Raw genomic sequence first — 15,014 nt, 5'->3', positions numbered from 1 at the left:
GTATGGTGAGATCGATTTTCAGTCGTGCCCTTGCATCACTCAAACACAAGAGTTTTACATGGTATGGTTCGACTGAATGACTTACACACACAAAAGTAACGTGGTCTGATCTTTATTACTTTTGTAACCAATGAAGAACACCAAGAATTCACTCAATGGTACAATGAACACTCAAACAATGAAGCCAAAACAAGATGATGATATAGTCCAAGGATCGCCGATCACAGATCAGTCCCTCAAAATCGATCTAAGAAGTTAAAGCATAAATTAAAGAGTTAAGACCAACATTGGTCATGAACATACGGCGTTCTTACGATTTTGGCCACAGACATTACGTTTTGAATTATTGCATCCCACATATTTGAACTTGGGTCGGAATCAGTCGATTTTGGACGGCTCCGTCTAAAAGTAACGGCCAACGGCTGTTTAGCCGATTTTGACCGAATTAAGCATTTTTATTAGATATTTTAATTATTACAAAAATAAAAATTATTATTCTAAAAAAAATTAAATTAAAAAATTTAAACCTCCATAACCAACCAGAGCTAACGCTCTCCTCTTCTTCAAAATCAAATCTTTTTAACAATGGCGGAAATATCAGCGCCGAGGAGCTCGCCACCCACAACAAATCCGGCGACCAAAATCTACGACGTTTCCGATTGGATAAATCCCACCCTGGCTGTGACCTTCCCCTCCTCAACCTCGTCGGCCACGACACCACCGACACATTCGTCGCCTACCACCTCAGCTATGCCTGGTCCCTCCTCGCCCCCTTCGACAGCCACCTCGACCTCCAAAACTACGCTGTTTCTGTAGTCTCCTAGGACTACCGCAAACTCGTTCCCGAATTCACCAAATTAGGGCTCTTCGACAAGACAGGCCACAACGTCCTCTTCTCCCCCACCGCCATCGCAATGCTCTTCTCCCTCTGCCTGTACGGCGTCATTTTCTGCGACTGCGCATTTCTCCACGCCCTCTGATTTTTGGTAATCATGGTTGATTTGCCGGTACCCGGCGTTTCCTTTACAGCACCTATAAATACCCCAAACTCCATCGCCAAAAAACATCTGCACACAAAATATCTTCTTTCCTGATTTAATCAGTTACAATATATCTTAATTTTTGTCTGGAATTGTGCATTTCACAAATTAACCAACGGAGAAATTCGAGCAATACGAGAGTTTTCAGCCACTTCAATTCGAATGGCGACAGCAAAATAAGCCCGGAGGAGCTGTGGCAGTGCGTTGCCTCGATCGGCGGCGACGGATTCGGAGGGGGACAGCCTGTTGAGTTTGGAGGATTTCGTGATGGTAGTTGAGGGGGCGGGAGAGGATGAGAAGCAGAGCGATTTGAGGGGGCCGGAGGGAAGCGCGTGCATGACTCTAGAGAACTTGAAGGGAATGCTGAGTAGATGGGGCAGAAGAAGTGTTCATGACTGCAAACATGATCACCCCTTTTGATCTTAATGGCAATGGATGGGGTGCTTAATTTCGACGAGTTTTAGACCATCCACTACGGGTCTCGCCAGCGTCTCGCGTCTCGTCCCGGCGAGACGGGACGCCGGCGCGACGCGTTGCAGCCTCCATCTCGTCCCGTCTCGTCCCGCGTCTCGTCCCGGCGAGCCACGAGACGAGCTGTCTCGCCACGCGCCGAGGCGACGTGGAGCAACCCGGCGTCGTGCGTGACGCCCACTAGCCGGCCCGCGAGTGGGAGTCTTCACGTGCTGACGCAATAAATATTTTTTTTAAAAAAAAATCGAATTTAAATTAAAAAAAAATTTGTAACGGTAATAATACCGTTTTTTGTTTTTTTTTTATAATTTTTTTGATTTTTTATTAATTTTTTTACTCTATAAATACTCCTAAACTCATCCTCATTTCACACACAACTACACATCTATTCTTCCTATCATCTAAATTTTCTCTCAAATTTTCTCTCAAATTTTCATAAACCAACTCAAGATGTCCGGCGACGGCGACAGCAACTACGGCGGTTCCGGCTCCGGCGGGTGGGATCTCAACGCGTTCGGCGATTGGGAGACCATGATCAACACATTGGGCGGTTCCGGTTCGTCAACCCCTGGGACTCAGGTTCGGCGACGCCGGGGGGTACCAACCACCCAATTTTGACCTTGATGCATATGTCCGTCCCTCCGCCACGCGGTATTCGCAGGGATTATCCCAGATCCGGGAGGATTTTCCCGATGGCACTGGCGGTGGAGGTGGCCGAGGCGGTGGAGGTGGCACTGGCGGTGTACAACCCCAGGCGGGCGAGGACGAGGAGGAAGAAGAAGAGGATCTTGGCCGGCATCCGTACAGCAACTTCGAAACGATGGCGGTGTACAACGCCTGGATCACGGTCTCGTACGATCCCATCGTCGGGAATCAACAAACCCGGAAGTGTTTCTGGGAAAAGGTCTGCGAGGTCTACCACCAGATAAAGCCGAAAGGCTCCCGCAAGCGCAAAGTTAAAATGCTCCGCTCTCACTTTGAACGAGTCGACCGACAGATCAAAAAATTCTGCGGCATCTACTCGACTGAAGAGGCGCGCTACCAAAGCGGCGCCACGGCCACCGACATTTTGACGTCCGCTTTGCGCGCCTACTACCAGGACGAGGGTCATCAATTCAGATTTGTTGATGTTTGGCAGGCCGTCAAGGTCGAGGAACGGTGGGCCTGAGGTTTCTGCTCCAGCTCGGGCTCAACCTCGAAGCGCACGAAGCATACGGCGAGTGGCCAATACTCGTCTGGTGGTGCGTCTGGTGGTGACACCGATGGCATCAGCCTACCTGAGGCTGAATCCCGGGAGTTTGCGGGTACGGTCGGCGATGCTGAAGGATCCGCGCGTGGGCGCCGTCGGCCGCAAGGGACGAAGGCGGCGAAAGCGGCTAGAGCAAGGAAGGGCCGAGGCGAATCAAGCCAGCCGGCCTCGGGCTCGCGAGGAGGCTCGGACACACTTATGGTGGCGTACATGACCGCCACAATGGCGGACATTTTCCACTTCTCGTACGCCCAATTCACGGCCTGGTAGAACGGAATTGTTGCTATGGCAACACAACTTGACCTTCCGACACCCCCTAAACCTCGACCGCCTCCAGAGGATGATTCGCCGGCGGAGCAGTGTTTTTTTATTTTGTGTGTTTTTTTATTTTGTGTGTTTATTTAGTTTGTGTGTTTTTTAATAAAGTGTGGTTTTTAATAAAGTGTGTTTGTTTAAATTGAATTGGGTAGAAAAAAAAATTCTAAATGAAATTGAATGAATAGTAATTAAGGGACGGTATAGAGACGGTTAAGAGACGGAGCGTTGCAGGTTCCGTCCCTTAGTTAAGGGATGGAGGAAGAAAGGACAGTGGGGCCCTCAAATAGTGCTCAAATAATAGTTAAGAGACAGTTTAAGGGACGGTATAGAGACAGCGTAGTGGATGGCCTTAGACTGGGGTTACTAGGAAGGGATCACTCATCCATTATATAATACATTTTATAATACACTATTAAAATATTGACAAATAGATCTCATTCATTTCCAAATTCTCCACAACCCAAAGTAAAGAAATTAAAACTTTATACCAAATATAAAAATCTTTTAATTAAATCAATTTCAGATAATTATTCTCAAATATAATAGAATAAAATATATAATATCAAATTTACCATTTTGGATTTTGTATTTTTTTCCTAATACTATTTCAGTTCACTATGCTCAGTTTTAATAAAAAAAGAATGGGGAAAGTTTATAAAATCACCAAAAACGCAAATATTCATGATCTAAATTATGATTAAGTTGCTTATTTATTTATTCACGTTTTTTAAACACTTTTCATTCTATACAATTGTAAAATTTATATTTGCATATTAAAGTATTTTATATAGTACGTACTATAATTCAACTTTAGTAATTATTTTCTTATTAATATTTTTAATTGATGTTTTCAACCATTTAGGAATTAGTGTGCAAATTTACTTTTCATTATTTTACGTAATCCTTGACTTATAAATGGAGTTCCTATATTTATAATTGAATTACTTAATTTTATTTTTTATAATTGAATTATAAATGAAATTACTTATAATAATTGATCATGACCATTCTTCCTATAAGAAAAGAATTAAGTAAAAATAATTATAATTAAATTATAACACTAAATCTAGCTAGGTCGTCTGAAATCAATAATCATATTATTAAGAAAACGATTATTAGAGATAGCGTATAAAAAATCCAATTACACAAATTTCTTTAATAATGTATTTTAGAATTTAAAAGTATGGATTTATTAAGATGTAAATAAAGAAAAAAAAATCCTGCGTTTAGTTCATGAATTTTAGAAAAAAGAGATGTTTGTGGTGTTTTTCAAGATATAATACAAAAAATATTATGCTTTTAAATTGATATAGCAGCAACTTGAGGAGATAAATATTAAAAGGAAAGAAGATTAGTGAATTAAATATGTTGAAAATAACTTTTCTTTCTATAGAATGAGATCCATTTGTCAACTTTTTAATGGTGTATTATGAAATGTATAATATAATGGATGAAGTGATCCCTTCCGGATGTCGTCTCGTTGATAGATCTCAGATTAGGGAGGTTTTAGTTTTTTTTTAATATAAATTATTTTAGAATAATAATTTTCATTTTTAAAATAATTAAAAAAATCTGATAAAATATTTAATTTGATCAAAATCGACTTAAATAGTCGTTGACCATTACTTTTGGATGGAGCCGTCCAAATGGACTGATCCTGGCCAAAGTTCAAATGTGTTGGATGCAATAATTCAAAATGTAATGTGTATGACCAAAATCATAAAACTGCAATATATTTAGGCTCAATTTTGGCCTTTACTCTAAATTAAATGGATAATCATAAATGTTAGTTCAAGAATTAGCCAAGAGGTCCACAGATAATAAAGATTGAATTTAATACTATTAAATTAGTTCAAGAATTAGCCAAATAATGAAGATTGAATGTAATACTATTAAATTAATCCATTGATTACCGAACATGTACGGTTAAATCCACTAACAAATGATGATTTGAAAAAAACTAACATATGATAAATTTTCAAAGTCGAGATAGCATTGATAAAAATGAGAACAAATTGGAATACAATTGTATTCCCCAAATCCACAACCCCAGTTACTTTGTTAAGAATTTACTGCAACCACAAAATATAGCACATGACTCAATTAATCTTGGCAATCTCGTATCAATTCAATTTGGGGACAATTTAATCTTGAGCAACCGAACACACCTATGTTTGTTTCAAGTCATCGAGCATTTCTTTCTTCTTTAGCTTTAAGGGCGTCTACCTCCTCGTTTGATAAGAGATCGATCATTGGTTCATATACATCCCACTCCTTCCTCTTTCTGAATCTCATTACTCAATTAGGGATTTGTTGGAATTAAATTTAAGGAAACTGAATCAATTTTGTAATTGCTCACCTGACTACACTGGACTTGCTGCCAAACAACTTAAATAAGTCCGCAGCATTCCCACTGTTCTTGCTGAGAGGGAAATAAGATAAACAAGGTTTTAGTATCAAAATAGAGTAAAACGTAAACAAATAACGAAAGCTGAATCTAACAAGAGACCTGGCCTGGCTATGTTCGAGCCCCCTGCGGCCTTTCTTGTTTATTCTGCTTTCACGGGCTGAAGTCACATTTTGTACAGCAATCTAAAACAAGAAAAGGCTACAACTATAAAACCAGTATATGCGATTGACGAATCAGCATGGTAGTAACATAATTTACATAGATAGAACCATGTACAAATTCGACTCACCTCATAAAGTTGTTCTCGTATGGCAATTGCAATTGCGGGCTGAAGAAAGTGAATGCAGGACAGTAAGCTTTGATAGAAGTGCTCATAATTAAAATGCAAGCAAAAACAATTACACATATTTGAAGGAACTCAGAAACATCCAAAACGTAGTACAAGATCACGGTCAGCACATCAGGCTCCATTTAAAGCACACACGGACATACAGAGTACCTCATTCGACATAATATAAAGGGCATAAATGGTTTCAAGCTCATCTTAACAAATATGTTGGAACACACAAACAAATGAAAAGAATCTTAGAAATGATAAGCAAAAAACTACGAATGATTTAAATTTCGACCAATAAGTTCACAAGAAACCAGAAAGTTGAATCATAACATTATTCAGACTCAGAGACATCCTTTGCAAAAAAAAGTTCATAATTAAAAGGGGGGAGGAGGGCTATGCAAGTCCACATATTTTATGTAATAGACACAAGTTGTCAGTAATGATTCCATCTAGAATGGAACTATTTTTATTTGATGAAATAGGTTAACGAAAGGAGCAGGTTAGGCAACACAAGTCTCAGACCTAATAGTATGCAATATGCATGCTTCCTAATGCTGTCACATTAATATATTGCAAGGCACAGTATTCCTTCATGATGTTGGCTACCATCTCTCTGCCTTGGGGCTTCACAGTAATAATATGTTCCAATATTGATTAATCGACAAAGGTAAATTTTCATTTTGTTACCATAAAATATGAGAGCAGTCCTAAATGCACTCTGATCCAGGTAATCAGACGGACATGTGAAGAATACAATGAGGTTTGAAATTTCTCGAAATCCAAAAAAAAAAACCAACTTTAAATTCTATTCCAGAACTCATGCTCAATGAATGATAAAAAAAAATTTGGTTACGCATCTAGGGTTTGGGACACAATTTGCATGGCTGTTTCAGGAAGAAACATGAACCAAGGAAAGAAAACTGAACAAAACAATGAAAGTGATGCACAGCAATATGCTCTTTCAATCTAAGTGGAAGTATTGAAAATTCAAAAGTACTAGAATGGAGAGAGAGGGGCAAGATCATGGAATTGTGACAAACCTTACCACCTAAAGTTACTACCACAACCTTCCCACTATAGCACCATTGTAGACTTTAAACTCAATGCTATACAAAGTAAATTAGATTGCAAAAGTGCATGATATACATTGTGATAATGTGGATCATTATTGTTTATTGAAATTATAAACAGAGGCAAATTGCTAGTGCTTACTCCAACTTCAGGATCTTCAATGCCCATGTCTTTGCAAAATGTTTTGGCAAATTCTTCAGGATTGCTCTCGAAATTGTTCAAATCCTGAAATGTTTGTGTAAGAATGGGAGTGCTCATTCAGTTGCAAAAAAGGGAAGAAAAAAGCTAAGCTAAAGGCTGATGAAGTGAAGAAGGAAGCTAGAAGAACTAGCCGTTGGAAATAGCAGTTAGTTTGTTAGAATGTAACAGTTAGCTTTGTTGCTTTCTTGATTCTTGTAGTTAGTTAGTTAGTAGCAGTTGCTACTTGGATATAGAGCTTTAAATAGCTCAATACCGATTGTATGTAGGTAGAGTGTATTCATTCAATAAAAGAGTTTTCCAGTTTTCTCTCCAAGATTTCATCTTCTCTACTCTAAGTGTGAGAGTGTGTGTTTTCTGCATAAGTGTGTGAGTACTTCACATTACAGTGAGTGTGTGTGATCTATTCAAGAGTGTGTAAGCCTTGTGTGTTAATCCTAACAAGTGGCGCCGTCTGTGGGAAAGGTTTGAAGCTGATTTGCAGAAGTTCAAGCAGTTTCAGAGATGGCAGCAAGGCTTGATGCAGAAAAATTCACAGGCAAGAATGACTATGGCCTGTGGAAGATGAAGATGAAGGCGGTTTTGATCCAACAAGGCTTGGCTGCAGTGCTTTCAAAACCTGAGGAAAAGGGAAAGGCTCCAGTGCTTGATGATAAAGCACAAATAAAGATGGAGGAGATGCAGCTCAAGGCACACTCTGCAGTGATTTTGTGCCTTGGAGATAAAGTCTTGAGGGATGTTCAAGAAGCCAAAACTGCGGTGGAGATCTTGGACAAGTTAGATGAAGTTTACTTGGCCAAATCATTGGCTAACCGGCTGTATCTCAAGAAGAGGCTGTATGCCTGTAGTTTTTCTGGAGAGAAACCTATCATAGAGCAGTTAGAGGAGTTCAACAAGATCATTGATGATCTGGGCTCTGTGGATGTTAAAATTTCAGATGAAGACAAGGCTATTCTTACATTAAATGCCTTGCCTAGCTCTTATGACCAGTTGAGTGATGCAATCATCTATGGCAGAGATAAGCCTATCACCTATGCAGAAGTCTACTCGGCCCTGATGGCTAAGGAACTCCAGAAGACCACCAGCAGAGGCTCTGCAAGCTCTAATGTTCAAGCTGCAGAGGCCTTGAATGTGAAGAAGTTCAAGAAGCAGAATTTCAAGAAGAAGTTTGAGGGCACAAAACCCTCAAGCTCTGATGCTCAGAAGGAAACCAGAGCATGTTATTGGTGCAAGAAACCAGGGCACTTGAAGAAGGATTGCCATGCATGGAAGAGAAAACTAGCCTCTGAGGGCCACAACACTTCTGATTGTGTGGAGAGTACTGATCCCCCTGCTCAACTTATGAATATCAGTGATAATGGGATCAGTCACAGGTGGATAATGGACTCAGGGTGCAGCTTCCATATGTGCCCCAACAAATCTTGGTTTCATGATCTTCAGGGAGCATCAGGGACTGTAGTTCTTGGCAATAACCATGTGTGTCAGGTCAAAGGGATAGGGAAGGTGAAGCTAAGTTTGCAAGATGGCTCAATGAAGATTCTGACTGGAGTGAGGTTCATTCCAGAGGTGAAAAGGAACCTCATATCACTGGGAATGTTGGAAGAGAAGGGTTTCACCATTGTGATGAGTCAGGGAAAGATGCTTGTGAAATCTGGGAATGCAGTGATGATGGAGGCTGACAGAGAGCATGTGCTTATCTATCTTAATGCAAAGGCAGTTGGTGGAGAGAGCAATGCGGTTTTAGAAGAGCCCTTGAAGCTGTGGCACATGAGGCTGGGCCACCCAGCTGAAGGGACCATGAAAGAACTCATCAAGAAGGGTCTGATCCCTGGAGAATTCAAGAAAATGGATCCATGTGAGCAATGCATACTTGGTAAAGCAAAGAAGGCACCCTATTCAACAGGTACTCACTCATCTACAGCCCCTTTAGACTACATACATAGTGATCTCTGGGGCCCTTCACCTGTAAGCTCAATTGGTGGTGGGAAATACTACCTTGCTATTATTGATGACTACACTAGGAAATTGTGGGTGTACATACTGAAAGAAAAGTCAGAAACATTCACAAAATTCAAGATGTGGTGTAAGGAGGTGGAGCTAGAGAAAGGAAGGAGTGTTAAATGCCTAAGAACTGATAATGGCTTAAGAGTACTTATCTGCTGAGTTTGACTTGTTCTGCAAAGAGAAGGGTATGAGGAGGCACAGAACTGTTCCTAATAATCCTCAACAAAATGGTGTTGTAGAGAGGATGAATAGGACTATCCTAGAGAGGGTAAGGTGCTTGCTACTCAGTTCTGGTCTGAGCAGCAGATTTTGGGGTGAAGCTGTGTATACAGCAGCCTATCTCATTAACAAATGTCCATCCACTGCTCTAAAGTCTGAAACCCCTGATTACATGTGGTATGGAGCTCATAGTGACTACTCAAAGTACAAGGTGTTTGGGTGTGCAGCCTATGCTCATGCTAGGCAAAGCAAGCTTGAAGCTAGGGCTCTGAAATGTATCTTGCTGGGATATCAGAGGGGTGTTAAGGGGTATAGACTCTGGTGTATTGAGCCTGGTAAACAGAAAGTAATTGTGAGCAGGGATGTGGTGTTCTTGGAGGATCAGATGCCCTACCTGAAAGAGAAGCTGGAATCCAGTGAAGTTGAGGGTGATTTCTTCAAGGTGAGCCTGTGGGACTTGGCCTAGGAGCAGGTGGAGCTACTGACTCAGAAACTGAGTCTGAAAATGATGATACTCCATCTCAGGAACAAAGGAGTAATGAGCCTACAGCTGATCCTAATAGAGAATATCAGATTGCAAGAGATAGAGGAAGAAGGAAAGCAAAGCTCCCTGAGAAATTTTCTGATGTGGTCTACTATGCTCTTTGTGCTGCAGAGAGTGTTGATGGTGCAGATCCTCTCACCTATAAAGAAGCCATGAGGAGTAAAGATACAGAAAGGTGGATACAAGCCATGAATGAAGAAATAGAGTCTTTACTCAAGAACAAAACCTGGATTTTGGTGGACAAATCCAAGCTGAACACAGATGGAAAAGAAAGAAAACTGATCAGCTGCAAGTGGTTGTTTAAAAAGAAGGTGGAGACCACTGATAAAGACAGAATCAGGTTCAAAGCAAGGCTGGTGGCAAGGGGATTTACACAGCAAGAAGGAGTTGACTTCAATGAGGTGTTTGCTCCGGTTGTTAAGCACACATCTATTAGGATTTTGTTGGCTGTGGTGAATCAGCTAGATTGGGAATTGCAGCAGCTTGATGTGAAGACTGCCTTCCTAAATGGTGACCTAGAGGAGACTATCTTCATGGAACAGCCAGAGGGCTATGCGAAGATTGGAGAAGAAAGCAAGGTGTGCTTGCTACAAAAGAGTCTTTATGGTCTTAAGCAAAGTCCTAGACAGTGGAACAAGAAGTTTGATGCACAAATGAAGAAGATTGGCTTCATTAGATCAGAGTTTGATGACTGCATCTACATAAAGAAGTCAGGCAGAACCCCTATTGCCTATCTATTACTTTATGTGGATGATATGCTGCTTGCAGGACCTTCTTTGACAGAAATTCAGAAAGTTAAGGAGGATTTGAAGTCTAGCTTTGAGATGAAGGATCTGGGAGAAGCTAGGAAGATCCTAGGCATAAATATTCTGAGGGATAGAGGCTGCAAAAGGCTGTGGATGCTTCAAACTGACTACATTGAAAAGGTCTTGCAGAAATTCAAAATGGAAAATGCAAAACCTGCATCAACCCCACTGTCACAGAGCTTTAGACTATCTAAGGAGCAGGCGCCTAAAACTAAGCAAGAGGCTGAGGAAATGGAGTCTGTCCCCTATGCTAGTGTGGTTGGAAGTGTTATGTACACTATGATCTGTACCAGACCAGACCTTGTTCATGCAATTTCAGTGACTAGTAGATACATGGCTGACCCGGGGAAGGAGCATTGGAATGCCCTTAAGTGGATTCTGAGGTACATGAAATCAACCAGTGGCTGGGGAGTTGTTTTCAATAGCTGGGAAGGTGAATCTGAGGAGGTTGTTCAGGGCTACTGTGATGCAGACTTTGCTGCAAACCTGGACAACAGAAAGTCCCAAACAGGCTACCTTTTCACCATGTTTGGAACTGTGATCAGCTGGAAATCAGGTTTACAAAGTGTTGTTGCTCTCTCAACAACAGAATCAGAGTATATGGCTCTCACTGCAGCTGTACAGGAGAGTTTTTGGATTCAGGGAGTGATTTCTGAATTTGGTTTTAACCAAAAGGCAATGGTGATTCATTGTGATAGTAGTTCAGCTATTTGCTTGGCTAAACATCAGTTTTTCCATGAGAGGAGCAAGCACATAGACATAAGACTACATTTTATTAGAGATGAGATTGAAAGAGGGAGAGTGAAGGTGGTAAAGATTAGCACCTTGCACAATCCGGCTGATATGCTAACTAAATCTCTAAGTAGAGTTAAGTTTGATCATTGCAAGGAATTGATCAATGTTTGCTGTAAGAACTGAAGTGAGCCCTCAGGTGGAGAATTGTAAGAATGGGAGTGCTCATTCAGTTGCAAAAAAGGGAAGAAAAAAGCTAAGCTAAAGGCTGATGAAGTGAAGAAGGAAGCTAGAAGAACTAGCCGTTGGAAATAGCAGTTAGTTTGTTAGAATGTAACAGTTAGCTTTGTTGCTTTCTTGATTCTTGTAGTTAGTTAGTAGCAGTTGCTACTTGGTTATAGAGCTTTAAATAGCTCAATACCGATTGTATGTAGGTAGAGTGTATTCATTCAATAAAAGAGTTTTCCAGTTTTCTCTCCAAGATTTCATCTTCTCTACTCTAAGTGTGTGAGTGTGTGTTTTCTGCATAAGTGTGTGAGTACTTCACATTACAGTGAGTGTGTGTGATCTATTCAAGAGTGTGTGAGCCTTGTGTGTTAATCCTAACAGTTTGCACATGCGTTATGCGTATGTAAAAAATGTTTTGGATGAATTCAAAATTATTTTCTGGCTGAAACATGAAGAAAAGAATGTAAATATCTGCAGCTCTTACCCATAAAAAATGATCTTTTATAAGAGTACTGTTAACACGAAGATCAAGCTGGGGCAAGTACATGGACAGAGGAAAACAAAATCAATTGAAGCATGGTTAGAAGTATAGAACTTAGAAACTAAAATCTGCAACTCAGCAATGACAAACCTTGATAGGAACAACTTTCTCGCCAGTATACATATCTTGCCCTTCATAGGAGCGAAATTCAGTTAGCTGTGTCTACAATAAGAAGCGTTTGAATAAACAGTCAGACATAGCATGCAGAAAATATATATAAGAACCTTAAGCACCATGCCAAATTATAGTAACAAACTGAAACACATGCATGGTTTTTGCTGAAAGGCCTATATATACATCAGATGACTTAGAAAAGCGCATCTTGTGGTCCTTGCTAAGAATTTTAAAAGACCACTATAGATCTATAAGGGGCTTAATACCTAATTTGTAAGCAGGAATCCTCATATTCTGGTTAAAGAATATATATCCTCAAAATCAGAAACTAAGGCATGGTATCGAGTGTGTGTGTGTGTGTTGGCCTAGCAGTTTAGTGGTTAAGGCATAAGGCCAAAAGTCCCAGGTTCGAGTCCCCTGTGGCTTGGACTTCATATTTAATGTTGTAATTGCCACTTTTTTTAAAATGAAAACGTAGTAATGTTTGAGTGTATGTGTATCACAAAAGAACTCATTCATCCCCTCTCTTGTGTAACTAATCAGGATAGTGCGAGGAATTGGTAGATAATACAATACCTGTACGGATTGAGCAATCTGAGTGACAAAAGCGGGAGGCAGCTTTAAGTCTTTCACTGTTCTTTTTGCAAACACCACTACTTCAGAATCAGGATCTGCGATTGGAAAATTAATCTAAGCTTTCAGATTATATAATGTAAGAATATCCAATGAAAATTTAGGATAATTTGAGTAACCTGTCTTGATTCAAGAGTATATCATTACCAAAAGTTTTAAATTATAAACAAGTGACTATTGTTTCAACAACTAATTGCAGTATAGTATTAAATTGAAGGGAACTGAGAAATGGTTCTACTAGCTTGTATATCAGCCAACTAGCAATAATGAAATGGAACAGCTGATTGAATTTTATTTTCTGACTGACGTTCCCGACAATCTGCAGCTTCTATTTTATTTAAAAAAATATTGAAATAATTAGAACATTATGTTGTGAACTCTATGAATTTTACCAGGATGGAAAGAAGAATAAAAAAGGATCAAACAATGGTGAATGAGCAGTTATAACTAAAATATATCCAAGAAATAACAACAGACACAACAAACTCAAAAATTGGTAAACCTAGAGTTGGGTATTAACCGTAGTTAGAGTGTAGATATTTAAAATTACCAGAAGGGTTCCAGATGAAAGCATCTCTAAATTTCTGGCCTTCAATTTCAATGTCCAGGCGTATCGGGACTAGGTTATCTGCTGTTGGTCTGTCCATAGAGAACATCAATATTTCAAGTTAACCAGAAAAACACATGTTGAGAGAGAGGGAGAGGGGGGTGAGCCACTAAATTACATCCGGAACTTGACTGGGTTTCTGGCTGTGCTCCAAGGAGAGTGGGATTTCATGCTCCACTGCTATGTGACTGCCTCTCTATTTCCTCATTGGTATCAACAGGTGATGAGAACCAAATCTGAGCTAGTGCCCAGTATCAGATGAAACTATTCAATAAGCAACAACTGAACTCTAATCAGATCTAACCAGGAACAAAATTCTGATATATTTACTGTATCGGAGATAATATCCAACAAAATGGTCAGAAGACCAACAGCTAAAGTAGACAATATCATAAAGACAGCAGTGACCTAAATCAAAATAAATTACGAATCGGCAACTCATTAAGACGATTTACAAAATTCACTTTAGATACCTTTATTTTATCCTGCAGCTGCAAGTTTGAGCACATCAACCTCAAACTTTTTGCACAACGAAAGGTGCATGTACAATCCAAACAAATACAAAAATGACAAACGAGAAACTCAGTCTCTCTATTGTTCAATACTAGCTTCTTCAAGCAATGATTCACCAACCAACTCTCCAAGCCATAAATTTTATCCGAATTGATAATATATCTACATAAAAACGTCTAGGAAATCAAAGACCGCAAAATGCACGGAAAAAGGAAATTGCAAACAACAATTAAAACGTTAATAACAAATAGGAAAAACACAGCCACGAACCATCCGCACATTCGAATGAAAATTGCTAAACCTAGAAATAGCCACTTCAATTCGAAGAAAATTTCCTAAAACGGACAATAATCGAACATATAAAAAAGATAAAAGGAAAAAAACAAAGAGGGGTGCAGAAAGCTTACGAGCTGTGAATGATCCGGCAAACTACGACGTTGAATCTGAAATTCCGGAGAAATGCCAGAAAACCCCTAGTGAGAGAAAACAAAATGCAAGCGAAGAGGAGAGGGAGAGAGAAGAAAACCATAAGAGCGTCTTAAGGGAAAAGTTATATTAAGAACCATCTACGAAAAAAGTTATTATACTTCTTAAAAATTAATGGACTCAAACAAGGTAAATTAAAAAGGCAAATAAAATAACTAACTTTTTACCTTTTTTATCATGAAGAGGTAAAGATACCTTATTAAAATGAAAGAAGGTATAATAACTCCTCAAATATCATTTCTATTGGAGCATGAAATTTTATGAATAAGAGGTAAATTTTGTAGTTATTTCCCTTTACCTCTCCATTTACCCTCTAGAAATGCTTTAAAAGGCAAGGGAGAGTGGGAAGCCTCTGTACTCTGTACTGCTCAAAACGCAGCAAAAATCAAACGAAACGCACCTTCAAAATCTTTTTTTTCCTTTTCAATTGATATGTACATATTTTATTAGTATTAGATTACTCACCTTTTTTACAAGGCGAATTCCAATCTTT

General features: G+C 39.6%; 1 protein-coding gene across 5 annotated transcripts; it reads right to left on the bottom strand.

Moving 5' to 3' along the window:
* Window positions 1-5,046: 5,046 nt before the first annotated feature.
* Window positions 5,047-14,582, bottom strand: LOC121809401 (chromatin structure-remodeling complex protein BSH-like). Of its 5 annotated transcripts, XM_042209998.1 has the most exons (12): window positions 14,443-14,582; window positions 13,641-13,786; window positions 13,466-13,554; window positions 12,859-12,953; window positions 12,259-12,330; window positions 12,112-12,159; window positions 7,038-7,121; window positions 5,778-5,816; window positions 5,588-5,670; window positions 5,438-5,500; window positions 5,247-5,362; window positions 5,047-5,150 (listed from the first exon to the last, which is right to left on the bottom strand). In XM_042209998.1, exons 2-11 carry the CDS (start codon window positions 13,691-13,693, stop codon window positions 5,263-5,265), a joined length of 726 nt encoding a protein of 241 aa, XP_042065932.1. In that variant the 5' UTR covers window positions 13,694-13,786; window positions 14,443-14,582; the 3' UTR covers window positions 5,047-5,150; window positions 5,247-5,262. The 5 variants fall into 5 exon arrangements, with proteins under 5 accessions (XP_042065932.1, XP_042065931.1, XP_042065930.1 ...); XM_042209997.1 differs by having other exon boundaries at window positions 5,047-5,362; window positions 13,641-13,804; XM_042209996.1 differs by having other exon boundaries at window positions 5,047-5,362.
* Window positions 14,583-15,014: the final 432 nt, after the last annotated feature.

This window comes from Salvia splendens, chromosome 6, assembly GCF_004379255.2.
Source record: "Salvia splendens isolate huo1 chromosome 6, SspV2, whole genome shotgun sequence".
In the NCBI taxonomy this organism is placed as follows: Eukaryota; Viridiplantae; Streptophyta; class Magnoliopsida; order Lamiales; family Lamiaceae; genus Salvia; species Salvia splendens.
Note: the sequence above shows the minus strand (reverse complement) of the source record. Positions and strands in the feature narration are given on the sequence as shown.